The sequence below is a fragment of the Chionomys nivalis genome, chromosome 16 (genome assembly GCF_950005125.1).
Source record: "Chionomys nivalis chromosome 16, mChiNiv1.1, whole genome shotgun sequence".
Lineage (NCBI taxonomy): Eukaryota > Metazoa > Chordata > Mammalia > Rodentia > Cricetidae > Chionomys > Chionomys nivalis.
The window spans coordinates 3,312,342-3,338,982 of NC_080101.1; the positions used below are offsets into that span (position 1 = coordinate 3,312,342).

Consider the following 26,641-nt stretch of genomic DNA (forward strand, 5'->3'; position numbering starts at 1 on the left):
TTGTAGAAAAACTTTAATGAAAACTCTTACTCTTGATATGATTTATTTCAGGTTATTAGAACCCTGAGTCAATCAAGAAGTGTGAAGCCAAGGCTGCAAGACTGTTTCCCTCTTAGAGTGTGTTCTCACATGATCCAGGCTCAGCGTGTAGATAAAACCCAAGAACGCTTGCAGTAAACAAACAGATGGAATTTCATTACATGCTTAGAGAATGTTTGTGGAAAGACCTTTCTTTGTTTATTCAGGAACATCAGCTAAAATATTTTCCCTATCCTTTTCCTCATGTCATCATGTGCTCTTCTGTATTATTTTGGCTGCTGATACTTCAACTACAGGGAATTTAGCTGGGAGGGAGGGTTATGCACATGTGTTTTCTCTGTTGTTTTAGAGAAACATGCTGCCTTCTGCTGTGATTTGACTCTGAAATATTCCTAAGGGCTCATAGCCCTAGCTGGTGTTGCTATGTTGACAAATTCTAGAATCTTTGGATATAGAATCTAGAGGGAGAAGGTCAGTGGGTCTTTGGTGGTATCTATTCATTCTTGTGACATTCTTTAAGCTTCCATCCTGGTCTGGCAGTGATGTGAACTGCTCTGCTTGGCCACGCCATTCCCACCATGATATACAGAAGCTCATGAGCTCTTTTCTCCCATGGAGTTCTATGGTGTGTATTTTTACCAGAGCGGTGCACAAGCTAACTAATATACAGAATTAGCAGCAGAGAAGTGAAGTCATTGCTGTGACTAAACCTGCCTGTGTGATTCTTAGGACTTTAGAATTGGGTTATGGAGGAAACCTGAGGGAGTTTGGAGATGTAAGTCAAAGAAGTCCTAGAATTCTGTACGCCCAGCTTAATAGATGATTTTGATGGGTGCTCCAAAGACTGGAATACTGATAGTGACGCATGTTTGAGGTTTCTGATGGGAATAAATACTGTGTTTAAAATAGGTTATGGGTCCTTCCTTCATCTTACATTCTGTCAAACAGACTATTTGCCTCTTGCCCACTGCCTGAGAATTTAAATGAGGTTGAATTAGAAAGCACTGGGCTAATTCAGAAGGTCCACTGTGTTTCAAGGCAGCATAGCATTCGGGCTGTGTGTGGTGATTGCTGATGGCCTTTATCTAGGGTTGCAGTGAACGCTGCAGGGAGCAAGGTTCAGAGGAGAAAGGCATGAAAAATATGCAGTGGGTGAAAGTTAAGGTAAAAGAGCCTGTGGTTTTTAAATAAACAAACTCTGTGAAAAAAATCCTAGCACTTTGCACTGAAATAATAGGGAAGCTGCCTTTGAGGAGGCTGTCCAGACCCTCCCCTTACAGGCTTTTCAGGGTGAAAAGCATTTTCAATACTTTTTAAATCCTTTAAATATATTTAAAAATATTGTAAATGTTCTAAATATATTTTAAAATATAGAATATTTTAAAGAGCTCTTGAGAAAAGAATGCTTCTTGGGTATCTTGAAACTGTCTGGGCTTTTTTTGGTTGGGGGGCTTTTGATGACTGGTTCTATTTCCTTGGGGGTCATAGTTCTATTTAGTTTGTTTGATCTTGATTTAATTTTTTTTTTGTTTTGTTTTTCAAGACAGGGTTTCTCTGTGGTTTTGGAGCCTGTCCTGGAACTAGCTCTTGTAGACCAGGCTATCTTGATTTAATTTTGATATGTGTTGCCTATCCAGAAAATTTTCCATTTCTTTTAAGCTTTCCAATTTTGGGGAGTACAGTTTTTCGAAGTATGACCTAATATTTTTCTGGACTTCCTCAGTGTCTATTATTATGTCCTTCTTTTCATTTCTGATTTTGTAAATTTGGGTATTCTCTCTCTGCCTTTTGGCTAGTTTGGATAATGGTTTGTGTTTCTTGTTGATTTTCTCAAAGAACCAACTCTTTGTTTAATTGATTCTTTATATTGTTCTGTTTGTTTCTATTTTATTGATTTCAGCCCTTGATTTGGTTATTTACTGTCATCTACTCTTCTTGAGTGAATTTGCTTTTTTTGTTTTAGACCCTTCAATTGTGCCATTAAGTTGCTAATGTGAGATTTCTTCGTGTTCAATTTCCATGAGTTCATAGGCTTTCTACAATTAGTGCTATTGTTGAATTCTAACTTTAAGCCGTGGTGATCTGATAAGACACAGAGAGTTACTCTGATTTTTTTTTTTAATCTATTGAGATTGGCTTTGTTACCAAGTATGTGGGTAATTTTAGAGAAGGTTGCATGAGGTGCTGAAAGAAGGTATATTCTTTTGTGTTTGGGTAAATTTTCTGTAAATGTCTATTAAGTCCATTTGAGTCATAACATGCTGATTTCCTTGTTTCTCTGTTAAATTTTTGTCTGGCAGACCTGTCCATTGGAGAGAGTGGGGTGTTGAAGCCTCCCACTATTAGTGTGTTGGGTTTGATATGTACTTTAAGCTTTAGTAATGTTTCTTTTACAAATGTGGTTGCCCTTGTGTTTGGGGCATAGATGTTTACAATTGAGACTTCCTTTTGATGGTTTTTCCCTGTGATGAATAAGAAATGTCTTTCTCTGTCTCTTTTGATCAATTTTGATTTGAAGTCTACTTTGTTAGATGTTAGGAAAGCTACTCTCACTTGTTTCTTAGGTCCATTTGATTGGAAAATTTTTTCCCAACCCTTTACTCTGAGGTAGTGCCTGTCTCTGAAGTTGAGGTGTAGTACTTGTATGCAGCAGAAGGATGGGTCCTCTTTTTGTATCCATTGCGATAGCCTGTCTCTTTTTATAGGAAAATTGAGACTATTGATATTAAGAGATATTAATGACCAGTGGTTGTTAATTCCTGTTATTTTTTTGTTTTGTTGGTGGTGGTGATAGTGTCTGTATGTTTCCTTTCTTTGGGATTTGCTGGCATGAGGTTATTTGCTGCCTGTGTTTTGGTGGATGCAGCTAACTTCCTTGGGTTGGAGTTTTACTTCTATTACTTTTTGTAGAGCTGGATTTGTGCATAAGAATTGTTTAAGTCTGGTTTTGTAATGGAATATTTTGTTTTCTCTGTCTCCTAAGAGAGAGGCTGTCGTAACAACAATAAAGTCATGGGATCAGGGTTGTTTAAACACAGTAGAAGTCACACTATACCACTGCATGCTCTGGGCGCCAGGATGGAGCTGCACAATTCAGTATTTGTTGCTCTCAGGTCAATTTATTTTTTATTATGTGTCTTCGTTATTTGCCTCCATTCCTCACTTTCGCAATGTATGTGCCATTGTACCTTGGAAATATGTAACTGTTTCTGTTAATCTCATTGTGCTTCCATCAAATAGTTTACCTTGAGTCTCAGAGGAAACTTTGAATTTAGAAGTTTAAATGATGTTGAAACTAATAAGACTTTGGGGGACTTTTGAAGGTAAACTAGGTTAAGGCTTTCTGGGGCTAGGGGCAGACTATTACAATCTAAGTATAAATGTCCACCACAGGCTCAATTCTGAGTGCTTAGTTCCCAGCTGGAAAAACTATTTAAGGTGGTTCTGGAAAATGGAAGTACAGCAGAGCTGGAGAAAGTAAGTCACTGGGGGGGGGGGGGTGGAATATATAGTCTCTCTGTTTCTCTTCCTCCCTCGCTCTCCTTCCCTCCTTCCTTCCCTCCCTCCCTCTCTCCCTCCCTCCCTCTATTCCACCCATACCCCTTTCTGGTCCACTGTGATATAGACTGTATACTATGCTGTACCTTCCCTGTCATGATAAACTGAAACTCTTCTCTCTTTGGCTGATTGTCTTGGGGATTTTGGTCACACCAATGCAAAATCTAACTAAGCACCTTTGGATTCAACTATGGGCAGTAATAACTATCAAGAATAAATATTTGAGATTATGATTTCTATCTTTTTAGAAACATTCAGCCAATAAATAGCCCACTTACCAAATTTTTCTCCATAATCTATTATGGGTGACTTTATAATACAGAATTACTTCAATTCTAGAAATAACTCATGAACAGTGCTCTAATAAAAGGGCCGTTTCCATGTTTATGTTCACTTTGGGTCTTTGTCTTATTTATTTCTTTCTTGACGTTGAATCAACCATTCAGAACTAATGGGTCAGTCTTTTTAAAAAAACACTTCCCCTCCATCCTCTGCCCTCTTAACCTACTACACAGGCTGTGCTTCACAGAACCTGCCCAACTGCCCTTAGATTCCTTGCAGCAGATGTTAATGTTACTTTTCTTCTGGTGCTGTGCGTATACCATTGGAGCTAGAAATCCTTCCCAAGGTAAGGTTTATGTTGATCTGTCTCAGGCCTGCAACGGTTCTTTAGTACTCTCGGGAGAGATTCTTTCTTAGAGCACAGTAGGAACACTCAGTCCTAAGCCTTCCATTGACGTCTGACCCCCGCTTACACGTCGGCCCCACTCTGGCCAATCCGTTCCACGTTATTTCAGCTTCAGTTCCTTTGTACCTCACTGATCCTTCTTTGTGGATGGCACTCCTCTGCCTTCCTCAGAACCTTCCTCACGATTCCACTTGCTTCTCTTCCACCTGGTCCTGTAATAGTCTTGGCAATACTATGAAATAATATAAATATTGATTCCCCAGGTACATTATTCAAGGTTCTATAAAGGAGGAGAATTGATAGAATGGAAGATGTATACATACATACATACATGCAAGCATGCATACGTGTGTGTGTGTGTGTGTGTGTGTGTGTGCATATTACTCATTACAGTGGTTTACAGTTTGTGGGCCAGCTAGTTCAACAATGGCTGTCTACCAATGGAAAGTACAAGAATTTAGTAGTTGATCAGTCCTTGAGGCTGGATGTCTCAGCTGGTGATCAGTATATGCGGGGATCCCAAAGAAGTAGGCTCTAATGCTAGGGAAGAAATGTACTTGGCAGCGACAGTCAGAACAAGCTGGCAAGGAGCTAAAACTTCCTTCTTCCCTGTTCTCTATGTAGGCGACCACCAGAAGGTGGGGTGCAAATTAAAGGCGCTCTTCCCACCTCAAAAGATCCAGGCTAAAAGTAGGTCTTCTCACTTCCAATCACTTAATGAAGAAAACATCCCTCCCAGTCATATCCAGCCACTTAGGTTTTAGTTGGTTCCAGCTGTAGTCGAATCGACAACCAAGAATATCCAGCACATCTGGGAAATATTTCTTCTGAAGGAAGAGTGTTTATTCTTGAAGTTTCTCATATTTTCACTATTGTTTCTTAATCTTTGTCCTTTCAACTGAAGTGTACTATAACTTAGATTTGGAATGACCTCCTAAATGCCTGGATAGTAAAGGTTTGGTACCCAGCCTACTAGAATGTAGTGAACCTTATGAAAGGTCTTTACGTCTTTGGGGTACGACTTTCAGGGAACAGTGGGATCCCAGCCCCTGTCTCTTCCTGTCTTTTGTCTCCAGCCACCAATTTGCTGGCTTTGTTCTTCAGGGTGCTCCTGCCATGATATCCCTCTCTCCTAGAGAGAGATCTGAAAGCATCTGCCCAATCAGACAGGGCCTCTAAAACTATAAGGCAAAATTAACCTTTTCTACTTATTGGCTGATTATCTCAGGTGTGTATTATGTCACTAATACAAACTGTCATATCTCATCGACAATTACTGCTAGGACTAGTAAGGTGATCATCTTAAAAACATGTGTTGGTTCCTACAAGTACAAAGAATGTATTGCAGCTCACTGCTGGTTATAAATAATTTGGAAGGAAAAAGAAGGGTTCCGTGATCATATTCCAATTCTGGGAAGTCTGGGGAGCCAAAGGGGTATGAATTCCAAGAAACTGGTAAAAAGGGAACAAAGTCAAGACTTTTCATCCATGACTGCTTGAAACCTTTGGAATGATTGTTTTCCTGAAGCAACAAATTACTCTTTCTGAATTTAACGATTCAAGAAATAAAAACTGTGTTCGCTGCCATCTGTCTGGATTCCACTGGGGCAGGGCACACAGTTCACCTGCAAGGAAGGGATGAAGTGCATTTTGCAGAGAGCTTCGAGAAGCTGGGAAACAAATTTGGCTTCACCATTTTAATCATAGTGCTCATACAATTTCATATTTTTCTAAAGGATGCTATTTTTAAAAATTGTGGGTCACCATCAAGTTTTCTCACAGTTGGATTTTTTCCCTTAGTCCATTATGTTGAACTTGACTTTGAGCAGATTTTGACTCTGACAGTTTATGATCTTCTGTTCTGACATTTTGAGAGCTGTACTAAGATTGTACTGTGGCAGATTATGGTAGGCACAGGTGAACAATATTTTTAGATTCCTCATTCTCATGCTGATCATCCAAAGAGCGAAAATGAAACGAGAAGTATGTGTAGCATAAAATCGTGCAGTGTGTTTAGTTATATATTCTTAAGAGTTTTGTCGTTTTTTCCCTGATGAAGTTTTTGATAACGATGATGCTAAACAGAGCCTAGTTCTTTTTGTGTGTGAGGAAATGTGTGTCATTATTCAAGATGAGACCTCCTTCTCAGTCCTCTGTTCATCCTTTGAGTTCCACATAGCTTCCTATTCCTGTACAGCAACATATGGAAAAATATTTCCAAACCATCTATATAAATAGTATACAGGACACACGTGTAGTAATGCCTCCAGGAAAAACATTTAAAAATATTCTACATTAAAAAGAAAAAACTTGATTTGATTCCTAGGTCCAATGCTTGTTAATCTACACCTATGCTAAATTCCTAGCCTCCTTTTCTTCCTTTACTATATCTGGACAATTCTACTTCCTTCTCAGAGATACTGGGAAAATAAAAGGAGACAGTGTATGTAAGACGTCTACAACTGCATGCATCCCATGTTAGACCCAACACAGATTATCTTTTTAATGTTAAGATAATTTCCAGCTTCCAAGTTTCGCTACTGAAAACAGTTGGGAAACACAAGCATTGGTGTTTTATAAAGATGGCATTATTTCTTTTTTTATTAACTGAGAATTTCATACAGGTTTATAATATGCCTCAGTCAAGTCTGCCCCTCATTCCCTTCCTTCCCATTCTTCCTCCATCCCCACCACCACTACTCCGTCCCCTTTCGGTCTTCTCTTTATCTTAAAGCTCATGGAACCCATTTGGTGCCACTAGCGTGGCATGGTGTAGGGTCATCCACGGGACAATGAGTAGCCGCTCAGGAACCTCGTCCAGGAAGAAAACTGCCTTCCGCTCCTCCTCAGTCTTCATTTGTCCCGCCCCTCAGCTGGGAGTTGGACTTCCTGTCCTCCTCCCCCCCTTTTGTGCTAGAATTCTGTCCGGCTTGACCATATGCTGGTCTGTACATTCAGCCACAGCCCCTGTCAAGTCATGTGCGACCCTGCTGTGTCTAGGAGAGACTGTTGTTACAGTCACCCAACCCTCTGACTGTTATGGTCTTCCAACCCCTTCTTCTGCAATGAGCCCTGAGCCTTGGGAGGAAAAGGTGCGGCGTCGAAAGGAGCACCCCGCAGTCCCTTATTCTAGGCACTTTGACCAGTTGTGGGTCTCTGTAGTAATCACCATCTAATGCAAACGGAAGCGTCTCTGATAAAGACTGAGAATTTTCCCTGAATGATGGACCAAGCCGTTATCTCCAGGCAGAGATAAAAGAATTGTGTGGAGGCACAGGTGTCTATCAATAACAAAATTATCAAACTCAACAGAAATTAATTCACGAAAATATAGGGAAATTTTGTTGAAAGCACAACTGCTAGGCAGCCACTTTCTTATTAAGGGGATCAAAACAGATCATCTGAATGACAGAACATGCACTCCCACAGCGCTCCGAAACACGAAGGCAGTAGGTGGGACCCAGATACCCAAGCTATACAGAGCTCCTTAAGCAGAACCCTATGTCTCCAAATTCCAAAAAGCAAACAGCCAAACCAGAATCAACCCGGAGGAGGCACAGATATCTTCTGAAGAGCAATAATCAAACAACTGAGTATCTTGTGTGTGGTAACTGAGAACTTCCTTAACCCAAACTGTTTAGCTCACAAGGGAAAATCTTCATGTTCTAGACGGTGCCTGATGCTAGCCATCAATGTAACGGTAAACGAACCTATTTTCTAATCAAGTGTCTATGATAACAAATGTACTTTAAATACCTCTGTCTTCATCATTTGTAGCAGAATTGTTTCAGCTGATATAACAATCGATTACCGATTTGATAAAAAGAAATTTGAGAGGCAGAGGCAGGCGGATCTCTGTGAGTTCGAGACCAGCCTGGTCTACAAGAGCTAGTTCCAGGACAGGCTCCAAAACCACAGAGAAACCCTGTCTCGAAAAACCAAAAAAAAAAAAAAAAAAAAAAAAAAAAAAAAAAAAAAATTTGAGTTGGAGCTTATGGGGCCCTCAGCAGCCCTATAAGATCTGATGCAATATCGCCATTTTAAAGTGCAGGTCTGTGAGGAATAAGGATGTAGCATGATCGAAAGGAGCTGTTTTCTTCCTCTGATTCATATTCTCCACTCCAGGTGTATTTGGCTCCTTCAAATCAGACACACAATTAGATCTCTGTGAGCTAATCTCTCTAGTGGGAGGGTGATTCCCCCACTGCTCATTTTAAACAAAGCTCTCTCAGTTCTAGCTTCTAGAGCCTGAGAGATACTTGGTAGACCGTTTCATCCACATATGTAACAGACAGATAGAGAGCAGCACTGAGAGCCCCCAGCTGTAATTCCAGGCTACATTGTCTGCTTCTCTATCCCCTCATTATCTTAGTAGGGGCTCCCCAAGAGTGTATTTAGAATAGCATTCACTCCAGTCCCAACACTCCCTGTCCAGGACTGCTAAAAACAGAATGCTTTAATTTGGCTGATGCTTGATAAACATAGACTCCAAATCCATTTGGAGGCAAAGCCTATATTAACGTAGAGAATTTCGGTGGGGAAAATATATTGTACTTACATGGTGAGTCTCACATCTTGTATTACAGATCACATGATATGCTTTAGGTATTGCCTCTGCAGAATATGAAAGGTTCTGAACTTTGACATACACTTGGACCCAGTGGGGTTTTGTTAATGGCCATCTCATTATATATGGTGCAGTAATAGGTCTTCTAATAAAATTTTTAGCTATCAGATTATGTTACTCAGTGGTATAGAAAGGCATACTGTCTGATGTTTAAAAAGTAAAACAAATAAAAGAAAACTATTAATTCTTTGGGAATTGTATTGCATTTCAAAGAGCATCAGAATTACATTATGTCCATACAGTCAAGATAAAATTAACCCCTAGGGCTCTGGGGGAAATGTGGATGGGTTCACTAACCTTTCAAAAATGGCACCCTTAGGAAACAACTAATTATGTTTCTGCTAGGCTTACTGACACACTGACAGGTTATGGATTAAAAATGCTTCCATTCGCTGACTTAGTGCACCAAGAGAAATCAGTAGTTGCTTCCCAGAAGTTATGGGTTATAGGTCATTTGGATGGCTTTGGAGATAACCAGATAGTTTAAAGAATAATTTATTTTACGTTTGTTGTTGGATAACTGCATCCCTTTGCAATTTGGGGGGGTCCTTTTGTTTGGTTTGTTGTCATCCCATTACAATTTTGGGGGGTCTTTGGTTTGGTTTGGTTTGATTTGGTTTGGTTTGGTTTTTTCAAGACAGGGTTTCTCTGTGTACCCATGGCTGTCCTGGAACTCACTGTAGACCAGGCTGGCCTTGATCTCAGAGATATACCTGCCTCTACCTCCCAAGTGCTGGAATTAGAGGCATGCAGCCCACTCCTAGCTTTTCATCTCATAACATTAAATTCTTGATCTCCTGTAAATTTCCTAGTTCTAGCCTGTTTCTTCTTGGGTAAACAATGGGTGCTCTGTACAGATAGTTTGTAATCTAATGAAGGGACTCTCATAATCACAACTCACTACATGGGAAAGCTAACTGCCTAGCCAATTATTTCCCTATGAGAATAGCTTTAAATTGGAAGGAACTCAAGGTACCACTCCACAAGGTACAGCCCTGATGACTCTTGCCACACATCTTAATTCGCCCTCACTTGGGCCCCATATACAAGTGAAAAACAGAGCCTATCTTTATAGATGAAGGATATTTATCAATATTCTTCAATTTCACTGAAATTATATTAGCCACTTAAATATCTGTAAAACCACAGAGCCTAAAAAATAAATAAATTCAACACTTGACACCATGTAGGACTGAAAGTTCCCAGAAGTCCTATAACTTCAAAAGAAATGGCAGCTCCCAGAGAGTTCCTGACTGAGCAGGATGAGTGGACCATGCCCCCTGGTCCAAAACTCCTGATCTCTCTTCTTGCCTTATTCTTTGCCTCTACTGTGACCTTCCATACCTCATGCCTCAGTACACATAATCAAATGTACTCAATAAAATAGCTGTTATTTACTGAGTGTTTAAAACACGCACACGTCAACCCAACCCTGCCAAGTCACTTCCTCCGTCAAGGACTGGGTACAGCCTGGTTTCCTCGGCTCTCTTTGGTCACCTGCACAGTATTTCATTCCTCTCATCCTAACTGTGGTCTCTTCAGCTCATGGAGCAACGCGCATGGAGTACCCGGTCTGCCCCAATCTTATGGGAAGGTGAATCCAAGATAGAGTTATGAATGTGTGCGATTTGTAGAAAGAAACGCCTGAACTCCTATGGGAATGAAAGAGGAGAGGAAACGGGAACGGTGGGCAGGGCAGAGGATGCAAGCTGGAGCGCAAGCCCGCCATCTGAGAGTGGAACAGGGATGGGCTGTGCAGGGAGGAAGAGCCTCAGGGAAATCCGGCCAGAGCACAAGAGGAGCACAAGCCAGGCAGCAGTGACCCTGGGCGGAAGCCTCCACCACACCTCAGCTACTGGGAAGAGCTTGCTCTGAGAACGCTTCTGACGTCTCTTGAAGTACGTGGACGGCTGCGCAGTGCCTGTGACGTACCAGAACGTGATTTGAGAGGAGGATTAGTTAGTTATCTTGTTGCTGTGATAAAATACCTTACAAAAGTAACTTAAGGGGAAAAAAAAACAAGTTTATTTTGGCTCGTGGCTTGAGAGTACAGTCCACTAAGCCAGGAGGAAGTTGAAGCAGCAGCTCACATGAAATACAGGATTGGGGGACAGAGAGTGAGAGATGCTGGAATTCGGCTCTCTCTCTCTCTCTCTCTCTCTCTCTCTCTCTCTCTCTCTCTCTCTCTCTCTCTCTCTCTCTCTCTCTCTCCTTTTAATTCAGTGCTGGACCATGAACAGGTGGTGCTCATATTCAGGATGGTTCTTCCCAATCTTGCTGACCCAGTAAAGAATTTCCTGGGAGTCTAAATTCAATCGAACTGACAGCCAAGCTTAGCCATCACAGGGAGCATGGGGGAGCTTAGCCATCACAGAGACCATAAGAAAGACTTGAGAATCCTGGGAACTCACTTTTACAGACTCATCTCTTTTCCTCTAAAAAAAATTTTTTTTTTTTTTTTTTGGATTTTTCAAGACAGGATTTCTCTGTAGCTTTTTGCTTCCTGTCCTGGAACTAGCTCTTGTAGACCAGGCTGGCCTCGAACTCATAGAGATCCGCCTGCCTCTGCCTCCCCAGTGCTGGGATTAAAGGTATGCACCACCACCGCCCGGCCTCCTCTAAAAATTTTTTTAGACCCTAATACTCTCTTTTTCAAGTCCTTAAAGAAATAAATAACCCCCAAAAGAAAAATAACTGAAGTACTGGTTATAGAATGATTTGTCATATTCTCTCTTTGTTTTATGTGACAACATACCCACATTTGAATAACTTTTAAGAACAGAACATTGTTTGGCATGTTCTTTTGAAGACCAGGGCAGCCAAGAGCATGTTGCCCTGTGCCTGACAAGGAAGGGTCTTCTGGCTGTACCATAACATGGCAGAGGGAACTAAATACATGGCAGAATGCATGCTTGCATTTCCTCCAAAGTCACTAATGTTGTCATGAAGGTCTGACCCCTGTAATCCCTTTAATCCTGTTCCTTCCAAAGTCCACACCTCCAAGTCCACTGACATAGGGCTCTGGAAAAAAAATTCCCAACATATGAGCCTCTAGGGAATCCACTGCTAGCATGTCACAGGAGGTGGAGGGAAGCTTGCTAAGTGTGGGAACATGGGATTAATCTGAATTGGAGGAAGGTAAGAAATGCTGAGACAGAAAGGGGCACAGAAAGGGACAGAGCTAGACCCAAACCAAAACCAAGATGTGGGCCTGTGTGGCCGGAGAATCTCAAGTCTTATCCTTGATGTTTATAATCTTATTGAGATGTTTGACTTCTACATAGGTGTCTTGTGCCCTGCTATGATCCAGAAAGTCCCCTTCCTCATCAAGTCAACTCACAATTCAAGTCAGTTTTTATGCTCAATATCAATATTGTGCTAAGGCTAAATGTGAGTGGCCTCAAAAAGTTCTAGAAGTATTCTTGAGCCAATGATGGAAAGTATGTAATTCAGATACACCCCGAGTATGACGGCAAGCATTGCTAATGTTTGGGGGGATAGGCCAGTCGGTATTGCCAAAGAAGTACAAAGACATGGGTTCAGAGTCCCAACACCCACAAAGAAAGCTGAACGCAAAGGCCTATGCCTGTAATTCCAGCTCAGGGGCAGCAGAGGCAGAAGGATCCCTAGGGCTTTCTGGTTATCCAGTCTAGCTAAATCAGTGAGCTATAGGCTTAGTGAAAGACCTCTCCCTACCCCCCCCCCAAAAAAAAATAGAAAAGCAATTGAGGAAAGCACTCAACATCACCCTCTGGCCTTCTTCACATTCAAGCGTGTCTATGCACATACATACACATACATGTATGACTGCACACAAACATGTACACATATACACTTAAGAACATACAAGCACACACACACAAAGTGTTGCTGAAAACACACTGAAGATTCAGGGATGTTGAGTGATGTTTACCATGATGTTCTGAAGCCATCTTTTTCTCTGAGCACCGTAATTAAACCTTGTATCTGTCTTTCTCTAGGAGTTTGTTTGGCATTGCTACATTTTCATTATTAGAATTATTATCTTCATTTCATTAAGCAAATGAGTAGTTCCTCAAACATGGAAATAAGAAGATTCAGACTCATGTAAAATGGCAGTGTGCCACACCCTATGGGATACATCCTTTTGCCGATCTGTTGAGGGTTTGTAACAAGAGAAAATAGACTGGACAAAGATAAGTACATTACGGTGTGGGGTGAAAAGAGAAATGATTCCCGTTTTTCTACTCAGATATAGAGGAACTCATTCTGGTAGGTAAATAAATAAATAAATAACCAAGCCTGATGTTCCCATTTCATAGACTTGAGAAACCAGTGGTCAAGTGTGTCACCCAGCTTGACATTCTATCCCCCACTAATCTCAGAAAATGTTATTCAGGGCTGAGTGAAAAACACTCAGATTAGTTCATTGCAGCCCAATCACTAAGGTGCATCGGGACCTCGTCTATGCATGATGATTATACTGTAACCTTCTGGGTACAGGTTCTCTACCTGTTGCCATGGTAAAAGAGCCAGATGTAAGCCTCTCATTAAAATGACTAATTTTGCGAGAAACAGCCAAGCTACCCATGAGGTTTCCTCGTTGTCTCACAATCTTTCCTATCCTTTATTCTTCTCTGAGCCTGGACCTCAACGTACAAACTTGAAATGTGATTTTTGTTGTTTATATAATAACTGAATTAATTGTGTATCATCAGTTTCTTGAAGTTTTCCCATAGTACAAATGTGCTTTAATAATTCTCAATAATTTTAAAGTTTGATTTCTGTGGTGGAAACACACTTGGAGGCAAGAGTGGCAAGCATTGCGTTTGCCTCTTTTAGAGTCTGAGGTTTGCCTTTAGCAATAAGGTTTTCGGTTGCTTGCTTCAACACAGAAAGCCTGAATCAAATATGAAACTAGGAAGTAAAAATATTAAACAAATGCATGAAGGCCTGGAAACACTTATTATAGGACAGACTTTGATAAACCCTTGCCTAAATCTATGATTTCTAAGAAAAAGAACAAAAATTCCAAGACTGCTATGACTTGAGTCTCACTACAGAAGAGCAGTGTGTTTAGAAAATGATGCTGCCTTCTCGCACCCCTCTGCTTAAATCAAAGTTCCGCTGCAGTCTAGAAAATGCTTCCCTTCCATTTTCATTGCTTGCTTACAGCCTTCAAAAGCCTTCCTTGCAGGGATGCCCTTACTGGTGCTGTGGTGATCACGACCCTTTGGCTTGCATTGACTCCTGTGACTGGAGTCTGCGAAACGTTCACTAAGCTGCTGTGTTTTAAAAGCCCTGTGAATGTAGGCAACAGAAGGCGTGCCCATGCACTCCTGTCCCGAGCAAGCGTCTTCCATCTGTGTGCACGTCGCCTGGGAAATGAAGGGTTTGTATGTAGTTCTCTCGGGCTGGTTACCAGTGGAATATGAAGACTTCCACTTTCTGATTTGAAATCTTATCTTCCATTTCAACAGATTGTATACTACCACTATCTAAACAGACCAAAGTAACACTGCACCTTAGAACTAAGGTTGCTTTGTATTTAAGGTATTGCAGCATTTTGTTTTCTTCAAAGTTCCACTGGGCCAAATTCTTTTTTTCCTTTGAAGAAGCTAATCATTCTTGGGGCTGTTAATTTTGTGAATAAAACTTAGTGGAATACATGAGTATTGTAGCCAGAGATGGGCCACAGGGGCAAATGGGTTTCAAATCTTGGCAGGTGCTCACATGATCAAAATGTATCCACTCTTCCCCATACACCATGGTGTTGGAGAATTTCCACACCATTTTAATATTCAATTATTTGTTCAGTCTCAAAATTTGTTCAAATCAAAGAGAAGGAAATTTATGTAGAAGGCACAAAGCTTAAATACGGTGTTTTGAAAATGCATTTCTGTCTGGGAATTCAGTGACTTGGAGATGCTAACTGGAGACATTATAGCAGCATATTAAAATAGCAGTATCCATCTGACTATTAGCAGGCATCAAATAAGAGGTGGTCGCCCTTGGGGTTGTGTTTGCTTCAGCACTGTCTTAAGCTTGTTCTGTGAGCTTAAAATGATACAAAAAAAAAAAAAAATGTGTGAGCAGTAAGGTAGAAAGCACTGTATTTACCAGAAAAGAAATGGTAATATTTTATAATCAACAATTGTAAGTTGAACATAATTTATGTATGAATGTAGGCCAGCAGTCTTCGCACTGAAAAATGCACCATTTGGTACTGCCTTACACTTCAAAGCAGTGCAGGCCAGCCGTTGAAGGGATAGCGATTGAGGGTGATAGAAATTACCCGTTGGCAAGTGTTTACCCCTTTTTCTGGCCCGACTGCCTGCCAAGGAGTTCCATGTTTTACAGCCTATATCTGTCTATTCCCACAGCTGTTCAAATATATGAAGATAGCTTATCTCTACCAGACTGGTTCTTACGCATGCCTTGACCTTTTTATTGTGGAATGAAGCAACAAGAGGGAAACAGCACTAATAAGTGGAGAGCCTGGTGATTTCAACACAAACACACGGGCAATCACCCCTCCCTTCCCCGGATCAATAAACGAAAAGCAACCAGTGACCTTTTGACATGCGGGCTCTGGTTGAGCCGCGGTCCCGCGTTCCCTGAGCATAATCAGCAAGAGGCTCGCCACAGTCGTCTTTACCTTGCCTTTCCGTGTGGCTTTATCACGCCGGTGTTCAGTCCGAGAACCCAGAACCGTGCTGAATTTTCTACCTGTTACATCACTTTTACATTGCAGGTTGCCCCGGTCTGCTTCTTTTTTTTTTTTTTTTTTTTTTTTTTTTTTTTTTTTTTTGATTTTCGAGACAGGGTTTCTCCATAGGTTTTTGGTTCCTGTCCTGGAACTAGCTCTTGTAGAACAGGCTGACCTCGAACTCACAGAGATCCACCTGCCTCTGCCTCCTGAGTGCTGGGATTAAAGGCGTGCGCCACCACGCTGCTTTCTTTACTTACTTTTCAATGTATCTACAGCAGAGAGCTTACCTTGCCCGCAGCTCAGACATCACAGTCTACCTGCCTGTGGTGGCAAGGTCCTCGGAACTAGCTCAGTGTTTGCTTCAAATTCTCTGCTGAGTTCAGCGTCAACTTGATAAGACTGGGCTTTCAGGTACCTTTTCATTGACACTCACAGACAGAGTTTTAGTAGTGACAACCTTTACACCAAATGCCAGGAATCAGGGTGAGCAAGGTCCAGGCCTGGCCAGATTCTGCCAACTACTCTTTTTATGTGGTTTATGAACACAGCCAGACTTCTCATTTGAAAAGGTCCTATGAATGTTTGCATATTCCAGTAGCAGGAAACATGACCCCTTGTTCACAGAGTCTAAAATCCACACTGCCTAAAACCTGTGCTTACGGTTACCCCCAGTTTGCCTAGACTTGGAACCCGAGTCAGCACTGTTTGGAAATCTCTGTTCATTCTGGCTGTAGATAGGTGTGATCTAGGGATTCCTGAGAACATTCACAGCAATGTCCTTATACCACAGTTCTCAAACGTTGACAATTTGTTGGGCCATGGATCACAGGAAGACTTTCATGATAGAAGTCAAATTTTTCTGAAATTCTTCAATCATTTTATTTTAAAACCAAATATTTGGCTATATTGTTCTGACATAAAAGTATGGCTTTTTGAAAGCCATGATGTTTTTGTTTGATACCCAGTTTACCTTTTAAGCTGCATCTGTGTACACGAAGAAATTTTACTCCTTTTTGGGGTGGGGAGTACAGGTTCTTGCTATGTGGTCAAGTCTGTCTGAGAACTCACTATCCTCCTGCCTCAGCCTCAATGGTATGCACCTCCACACCTGATTTTTGCTTTGTCCTTTCAAGTCAAATACTGTGCTGTTTTAAACTGATAGCCCTTACTTGAAGCATGCAGGTATTTAATAGGAAATATCTTTTATTTCAGGGATGTGTTCTTAAATACTCGATCATGGAGCTCCATTCCTCTGGAAGATTCAGACTTTCTTCTTCTGAATTACATTGTCAGTAGGCTGACTATGCTCTGCCTTCCTGATTAGTCTCTTCCACTCCTAACCCTTTGTTCCTTTTCTTGGCTACTTCTCATTGCTCAAGTATTTCTCTTTCCCTCTTTCACATTCGGGTGTTACATACTGTTATTTGTTTTTATTTCTCCTAACTTAGATTCCCCTTGGTCCCCAGTTCTCACAGTCATTTGCTCTGCTGTTTACACTCCTGTGATACTGAGCAGGTGACAGCCTAGATGCTGAGAGTTAGACCCACACAGGCTTACCAAGGCAGGAAAAAAAGTTTAACTGCACATCTAACAATCTGGAAAGAAATGAAGAAAACAGTAACTTCAGAGACAGAAAGGAATTGTGGAAAGATCCCGGATGATGAGGCATTTGTTGGAAGGAAGTAAGGCGATGTTCAGAGGGATTTTGATGGGGATTGCATTGAATCTATAAATTGCCCTTGGTAGAATTGCCATTTTTACTATGTTGATCCTCCCTATCCAAGAGCAAGGGAGATCCTTCCATTTTCTGGTATCCTCCTCAATTTCTTAGGCGATGTTCAGAGGAAGCAAAAGGAAATACTAGAAGGATGGCTAGACTGGTCAGTTGTGCCCCGTCCTTAGTGAGAAGCAAATCGAGGGTGTAAGACTCTGGCCCTGTTGCAAAGTGCTACACTTTGAGCTTCATCTTCCTCAAGGCAATTACATGAATCATAACTTAAACACAGCACCACAACTGTACATGAAGTGCCTGTATCTTAGAGAAAGCACACACAGTAAAGAAATACACGTGCAGTCCTGAAAACATACGTGCAAGTGATAGTAAACTAATACTATGCAAACTGAATAGGCTTATTTGGAAGTGTGCGTGCATGCATGTGTGTGTGCAAAAACAATCAATTGAAAAAGGCCATGAATTTGAAAGAAAGCAAGAGGGATAAATTCTAGGTTTGGGAGGGAGGAGAGGGGAGGAGGAAATGAAATAATTATATCTCAAAAGATTTTTGAAAATAAAAGTTTTTAAATGAAAATATGGGCATAAATATTTCTAAAAATGTAATTTATGTAGGGAACCCACTGCCCATCAAATGCCAACTGTGCGTTTATCTTGGGTAAATATTTTCTGGTATATTATATTATTGTGGCAGATAAATTTAGGTCTTTTTTATTTTGAGATACTGATTATAATTCATGGCATCCTCCCTCATGACATTCCTAGAGATAACAAACATTTATCAAAATCTCTGAGTTAGAAAACGTACTATGCATTCACATGACTTTCTTCATTTGACCCCTCCAGCAGCTTGGTGATAACTCTCCTTAAGAGTCATGAGAATGCTGCAAGTTCTCACACCTGCCAAATGGCCCAAGCACAGAAGAGCACTCATGTGGACATCGTCAGAGGCTTTTTCAGAAATTTTAATTTTATTATTGAGGTTATAATATAATGACATCATTTCTCACTTCCCTTTCCTCCCTCCAAAGGCATATGGATGACTAGCAATTTCCACTTCAAAATTCAATGTATGTGTCCTTTATCAATGACTTTGGTAAGCATTATTTGGATCTGAGAAACAGTGTCAGCTTTCATTTCTTCTTAACCTTTCTAATAGACAGGAAGATTGAATAATATTTGGAATGACATCTCACACCAGAGAAAGTTTCAGGCAGACAGAAGCAGTAGCCCTGCCAACTGTGGCAGCGTCTGATGTCCCCAGCGAGGAGACGTTGTGACTGGGTTTCACTGACTTGATTCCATCTCCCATACAGCAAAGACGAACAAGCAAACCTGATGCTCTCACGTCCTGATTAACTGAGATGACTTATATTGGGTTAATAACCAAGCTCTCTACTCTTCTAACATGCAGATGTACTGTGCTCACTTGCAGAGAAATGCAATTAAGATGTACAGACAGTTCCCTGAGAAGCACAATTTTCAAGTTAGCATCAAGTGTGGGGCTTTTTTACTTGAATGAAAGCAAGCCCTGTTTCAGATTCACAAAATATTAAATAAACAAACAACAAAAAAAATATCTAGAGTTGAGGCTGAGATGCTGGCGTTTTGACTTTCCAAAGTAAAAAATGAAAATATTAAGGGCATATGGCTAATAATTTCCACCTAATGGTTCGATTACCAATGAGTTGAGTAAACATCATTTGGATCTGAGAAATAGTGCCAGCTCTCGTTTCTCCATCACCTTCCTAATAGAAAGGAAGACTGAACAATGTCTGGAAAAGAAGAATCTAAACACCCAGCACCATCCATGCATTTGCTAGCCAATGCTTTCTAGATTCTTGGAAGTTCTTCCCTCCATGTTCCTAAGCACTGGGCTTTGCTCAAATGAGCATGCGTCAAATACCAACACAGCCGTGTTCCGGGGAGACGGGAACGCAAGATCGCTCTTTGTACTTCTCCATCAATTCATTTGTTGAGGATAAAAGGGCCAGGCTTTGACATTTCCCAGCTTGCTGTCTATTTAATTTTCCATCTGCTTCTCTGCCACTGCCTTCCAAAGGAACATCTGCGTGTGGGGGGAGCAGGGAAGGAGACTGGATCTGTGCCACCTGGGTCTGCCATCTCAGAGCACGGGTCCAGTGGGAAGAAAAGAGACAAGACTAACAAATGGTCCAAGAAAATGAAATGAGGACAAACAGTCTGCTGAGAGCAAAGCTCTGTCCCCTTTGTAGCAGAACCGCACAGCCAGGCAAAGCAGGCAGCGGCATGCACAGACTGTAAGAGCTACACACAGGGCAGCGGGTGACTGCACGTGTCGTGAGCACCCAGGGCTCAGACTCCTGCCCCCATGTCTTCTGTGGTGTCCTGTTCCTCACACTCTTTAATCACTTTGGGGGCAGCTGGTGTGGGCCAGGAGCTATTCTGAACACTCGGGAAACAGAGATGAAAAAGATACAATCTTGACACCTACAGATGTGACCCACGATTACAGTGTGAAATGTCAAATCCTCTTCCCCAAGTAGAGAAAAGATGTTCCAGGAACACAGAGAAGGAAAGGGGCTGTGTGGAAATAAATGATGGTTTCAGGTCAGTAAAGGTTGAGAAGTCTGTGCCCTGAAATCAGCCTGGAAGAATAAACGGGAATGTGAGAATCCAGTCTCCTTTCACGTGGAGTAATGATCTCCTGCTGCATCTATTTTTCCATTTATTTCTCGTGGCTGTATGAAATCCCAGTGTGTGTGTATATTGCATTCTCTACACGTTCATCTTTCGATGAGCACCTCATCCCGTCCTGTTTTCTAACTATTGTCGATAGCGCAGCATCGTGTCAGAACTCAGGATCATTTGGGTAGAAGCCCAGGAGTGGTCACAGGTAGTCCTATTTTAAGTCAAATACTGTATTTATATCCCCATGCAGAGCATATGGGATTTAGCTCTGTGTGTGTGTGTGTGTGTGTGTGTGTGTGTGTGTGTGAGTGTGACTAGAAAGGGAACCATGGAGGAGAGAGCGGAAGAGAAGGTGGAAAAGAGAGGATAATAGAATTCTATGTGACATGAAATCAGAAGGGAGGGTACTGAGGAGGATAGCAGCGGAAGACGGAGTCTGAAAATGCCATCATGAAATGCATGACTTTGTATGCTAACAAAAAATAGTTTAAATTTTTTTAAAAGAAGAAAAGTTATGGGCTGGAAAGATGGCTCAGAGGTTAAGATTCTTCCAAAGGTCCTGAGTTCAATTCTCAGCAACCACATGGTGGCTCACAACCATTTGTAATGAGATCTGATGCCCTCTTCTGGTGGGCAGGTGTACATGCAGGCAGAATACTGTATAGATAATAAATAATAAAGAAAACATTTTAAAAAAAGAAAAAGAGCCGGGCGGTGGTGGCACACACCTTTAATCCCAGCACTCGGGAGGCAGAGGCAGGCGGATTTCTAGGAGTTTGAGGCCAGCCTGGTCTACAAGAGCTACAGAGAAACCCTGTCTCGAAAAACCAAAAAAAAAAAAAAAAAAAGAACAAGAAAAGGTATTTATTCTCCTCATACCTTAGAAACTGATTAAAAACTCTTAGTCTCCCAAAGCCTCATCTCAATTCCCATCCTTCTATCTTCTTCAATGTCAAGCTCTCAACATTTCTGTTCAATTTTCTCTCCCTGCTGGGCAGAGCATTTCATCAACGTTATGACAAACCCTCCAGAATGCCTAGAAGAGTGAGCATAAGACAGCACCTGTGTTGCTATGGGGGAACCAAGACAGAAGAACCAGGCTAATTTTAATTTTCCTTGAATGTCTCACTTCTTGGTCAGAATTAGACAGAACATCCATATTGCACTGTCTCCCCAAGGGTCAGGGAACATCCTGGAAGATGGGCAGAAAGACTGTAAGAACTGAGGAAAAGGGAGAATGTCTCTGAAGCTTTATCTTCTCAGTACAGCATGGCCATTGCGTTCATGATTTATCATCACTGCACGTGCCTGCATGACCCAGTGTGTCCGCATTCTGCTTGGTGGGGGAGGAGCATGCAAGGCTCCATCCCTAGTGGAAGAGACACCATGTTAGCAGTTAATGTTTGGTAGAGGAGAGGGAGTCACTTTTCTTCAGAGAGCACAGCCACTGGCAAGTTGACCGTGATCCAACAAAAACCCCATACCTCTGCACACAAAAGCCAGCTTAGTTAAACTCAATGGAGTGTTTCAAAGGCATGAGAGTAGAAAGCAGATTCGTTGGTCCCATTGCGTGTCGGCAGATAAGTGAGGGAAGTTGGAACTGACAAAGATGCATCATAGCTGTATGAAATTATCAAATAAAATTATTTTTAAAGTATCTAAGTTGGCTAAAGTCTTTACATATAGAAACACAATATCAACATAATAAAATGTTTAGGATAGACATTTATCTGTAAAACAAGGCACTTAAATATCAAGTGAATATTTAACTTGGTCATATACGTTTACGTCTATGTATATGTATATGTAATGTGTCATTCCATGTATCTAAGAAGTTATCATCAAAAAAGCAATGGAAAAATCTCCTTTCTAGTCTGACATCATAGTAACAAATATTTACCATTTAAATGGGAAAAAACTAAAGCCAACACTGTAGTCATTGATCACTGAGTGCACTGTCTGCTCGCTGTGCAATGCCGTCTGCAAGCGGGCACAGGAGTTACCATCCTGTTTGGGATTAGTCATAGTTTATCCTGCAATGCAGATGAGCTGGCAAAATCTCTGGCTGTGCAATTGTGCCTTGTGTTCATCTTAATAAATTTCATTTAAAATGTGTTGGTAAAATGGGGATAACTACAGGGTGAGAATCAGACTCAGCCTTTGTCTGTCAACACTCTCAGGCTCAATGAAAGCTGTCTTTGGTTGTAAAGAAAATGCTGAGAAATAATTCTGGGAAGCTTTGGCTGCCAGAAATTATTAACCTCTGAGATCAATCAAGGGATTTTGTGTGTTTTAACTCGGTTCAATTTATCTAAAATTCTTATACCTACCATAAATAAGCATTGGACTTTGTATTTTATGGTTAATATTTTTAAGTAGAGTTTAAGGACAGTTTTGAATTCTTTTTTTTTAAGTGAATGAACAAACAAATAAATAAAATTATTTATTATATCAACATAATTAATATTATTTTATCAACATAAGAATAGAAGAACTCATAAAATTAAGTGAAGACAGTGCAATCACCACTCTGCCCTCATGTTTATTTTTTTTATTATTTTTATTCTTTTTTAATTAAAATTTCCACCTGTCCCCGTTTCCCACAGTTTTGAATTCTTAGGTAAAGTTGCTAGGCTTGTGGATAAGAAAATTTCCCGGGTTTTCAACTCTAAGGAATGAGCTTTTCTAAAGGCCGATGACTGAAAATTTTGCTAAATGAAATTTTCTATGATGTTATTCTGTGGACAGGGAAAAAAAACTCCATCAGAAGGACACCGGCAAATACTTTATAATTTAGAATTGATAGAAGCACGGAGTTTCTTAGTTTGCAGTGTATGCCAGAGTTACTCAGCCTGATTTGCACATGAGAAGAGTGAGGTCCCCAAAGGCTAGCTCTATTTCGTCTGCTTTGATTTGCAGCTGCGTCTTCTCATTTCCCAGAATGCCATGGCTCATGATGGCTTCTCGGCACTGCCATTTCCTCTGGCTCTGTATTTACCATCATGGAAATACCATTTTGTTGCGGGATAGAAGCAAGTAAATCTTTTCATTGATTGAACTGAGCAATACCCTTCTCGCCGAGTCAGTCACTTCTATGTCACAGTGACCAAACTGTCTGACAGAGAAAATGAAAGGGGGGGGGGAATTTATTTTGGCTCATGACAGAGAAGGGAAGACAAGAAGCAAGCCCACGGCACAGTGAGTGTCTGGCAGAAGCTTCTCATGCCATAGTGACGCATGCAATGAGAACTGATATAGCAGAGTCCATAATCAAATTCAGTCTCTGGCCAGTGGACTGAATCCTACCACACAACACCTCTTTTCTCTCTCTGCTCCACTTCCGAGGATTAGTCTCAAAGTGGGTACGTGGGAAAAAAAAATCTGTTCCTGAGCATTTATTGCTACTGAATTTCTAATTATGTTTGTTTTGTAACCCATAGGACTACCAAGAAGCCTCCAACTTGGAACAATTTGTCACTCGATTTTTGCTGAAGGAGACCTTAAACCAGCTGCAGTCTCTCCAGAACTCTCTGGAATGTGCCATGGAAACGACTGAGGAGCAAACCCGCCAAGAAAGGCAACCAGTGTTTTCTTTATCTCTGATTATGCTATACTTCATTATTATTCTCTCATCTATCACATCTTGACTGCAGCCTCCCCTCTCTTCACTCCTCCCAGTATTCCTCCCTCCCCCAAAATCACTCCTCCTTTCTCTTCAAAAATAGGAATAAAAAAGAACAGGTCTCCCATGGATATCAGCTAAACATAGCATAGCAAGACACAATAAAAATAGGAACAAACCCTCATATCAAAGCTGGGCAAGGCAACCCAGTCGATGGAAATGGATCCCAAAAGCAGGCAAAGGAGTCAGAGACATCTCCACACCCACTGTCAGGAGTCCCACAAGAACCAAGCTACGTAACCATGACACATGCAGAGGTCCTAGTGCAGACCTGTGCAAGCTCCCTAATTGTCTCTTCAGCCTCTGTACCTCCCCTATGAGGCCTGCTTAGTTGCTTCTGTGAACCAAGATCGCAATAACCTCTGGCTCAGACATTCCGTCCTCACCGTCTTCTGCAGGATTAGTCTGGCTTCACCTAGTGTTTGGATGCTATACTTAGGGTAAGGCAGTCGAGGGTTATTCTGCTTATTCTAGAGAAAGCTAATCACATGAACTAATAGGTTTTAAAGCAATGAACGCCAAGGACCTCTCTAGCGAAACTGCTTTGGAAAAAAAACACTTTTTATTGTGTTGTCTGTCTTATATGCAACAAATGTGAATTTAGAATTTAGTAAATAGAGAAGATTTTTAAAAGGCAATATAGATGATATTAATATATATTTAACAAAATATTACTTCTAAAGGGGCTAAAGCCTATTTCATACATAAAACATGGTTACTAAAACTAAACTGTAAGGCACAACAAGATAAATGCAGAGAAAGGAAAATAACTTGTCAATGAGTTTCTGAACAGTGAAATATTAAATATGGCAGAGTGGAATTTAAAGCCATGGTCTGGTCTTCAAAATCAGTATAACCTGAAAATATGGTAATGATAAGAAAGGCCTGACTAGATCAAGTGATCTTGGTTATATTGGAATGATTGAGCATTAATTAAACAGGTTGGATTATTTTTAAGATGCAGAATAGTGAACAATTTAAAAGCTGATGCTACCAGTTTGCACCACTAATAAGAAAATTAACAACATAGTGCTGACAAGGAGCCTGTCTTGTGAAGTGGTGTCAGAATAATTCAAGTCATTGGGTTTGTTACTGAATTGACATTGTGGGTGCCTTGCAAAATGTACAAGGGCAAACTCTCGTTCTTCTGACATACCTTGGTTAATACATAACTTTAAGCCTCTCAATATGACTTCTGTAACATGCACATCTTAGGACCATGCAGTAAGGTTTTAGAACTAGATGGTAATAACTCATTCTGTAAGACCAATTTTTCTAAGCAAATTAACGGGTATATGATTATCAAGACATTTCCATGTATCAATAGATAAATGAGCGCTGCCAAGGTCCAGCAAAAGGAAGTCTATAGCTTTGTTTCAGGAGGCTGGCCACAGGTTCTTTCGGGCCACCCAGCTAGCTTAGCCCCGAAATAACCACACAGAAACTGTATCAATTAATTCACTACTTGGCCTATTAGCTCTAGCTTCTTATTGGCTAACTCTTACATCTTAATTTAACTAATTTCTATTAATCTATGTATGACCACGAGGTTGTGGCCTACCAGCAAAGTTCTGGCATGTCTGACTCTGGCAGCTCCATAGTGTCTCTCTGACTCTGCCCTTCTTTCTCCCAGCATTCAGTTCTGTCTTCCCTGCCTACCTAAGTTCTGCCCTATCAACAGGCCAAGGCACTTTCTTTATTCATTAATGGTAATCACAGAACACAGAGGGGACTCCCACATCATAACTTCAGAATACAGTGAGCCTGTGCCGATAGATGAAAGACTTGGGGTACAGCAGATGAACATTGGAATGCGTCCTTCGCTGGGTCTCTCTTCACACTCACACTTTCTTCTCACTGTGTTGAGTGATTCCACACCAAATAGCAAGGCATAGAAATTCACTTCAGGAAGTCAGCACACCACCTCCTCCAGTGCGAGAAGATAAAGGAATGTACTAAGACACAATAAAGCTGATTCCATGTTCTTGGTGAGAAAATGATGATCCTTATTGTTTTGGTTTGGATCGTGTGGATTCAAAGTCATTCCTCTTAGAACCAGTCAGTTGCCACCTGAAGAGACTTAGAAAGGCCTCAGCACAGCCTCTTCGCCTCCATTCTTTGGGTTTTATTCCCACCCCCTCCTATCGTTATTGCCTACAATCACAGGGCACACATAGCAACACACACACACACACACACACACACACACACACAGCAAATGTTTAACGAACAATTTTGTGGTTTTAGGCCTGCTTTCAACTTGTGCTTGCAACCAGAAGTTGCAAAGCAGCTGTGTTTAATGAGAAGGAACAAAGTAATTCAGAGTTTAAGAGAAAATAGGAGACAGCAAAGATTAATGAACCTTTTACTTCTAGATTTACAGCGCCCAAAACGGCTTGAATAATGGGAACTACCACTGGTCTTTTGTTGTTGTGAGAAGGCTGTGATATGGAATGTGACTAAGCCATACTCTCAGGGGTTTCTGAATACATTAATTTTTAAAATAAGTAGAAAATTACACCACTATAGGCTTGTGTCCTCTATACCCATTATGAAGTTTCTGGTGACTCAGAAGGAAGCATTCATTAGCCTTAACCTGGAAGTTGCATCTCCTTTCCTACATGTTGCTACAAAGGCCAGCATGAACAGAGAACCCCCAGGACCAGGACCAATGACTGACAGTAAGACAAAGCCTGTCCTGTTCCAAAATATCAATTAAAACAGCCTTGGAAAAGCTTCCTAGGTTGAGCATCCTTGAACTGGATCATTGGAAAGACTTCAAGAGGCAGGTTGATATTCTCTCCTGTGCTCTGACCCACCCCAAGCTGGATAACCTGTCATCTGACTAGTTTTCCTAAGTTTATTTTCTCCCTCCACGATTCTCTTTCCATAAAGCCTCATGCCGAACAGGCTCTCCCATCTCCACATCCCGTACCAAGCACTCTAGTTGTGCT

General features: G+C 41.1%; 1 protein-coding gene across 1 annotated transcript in view; it reads left to right on the forward strand.

Moving 5' to 3' along the window:
- The window catches only part of Necab1 (N-terminal EF-hand calcium binding protein 1), a 139,515-nt gene that overhangs the window by 80,323 nt on the left and 32,551 nt on the right, over nt 1-26,641 (forward strand). The window contains exon 6 of the mRNA XM_057790417.1: nt 23,446-23,582. Within this exon, the coding sequence (XP_057646400.1) occupies nt 23,446-23,582 (137 nt within the window). The remainder of the gene's footprint in view (nt 1-23,445; nt 23,583-26,641) is intronic.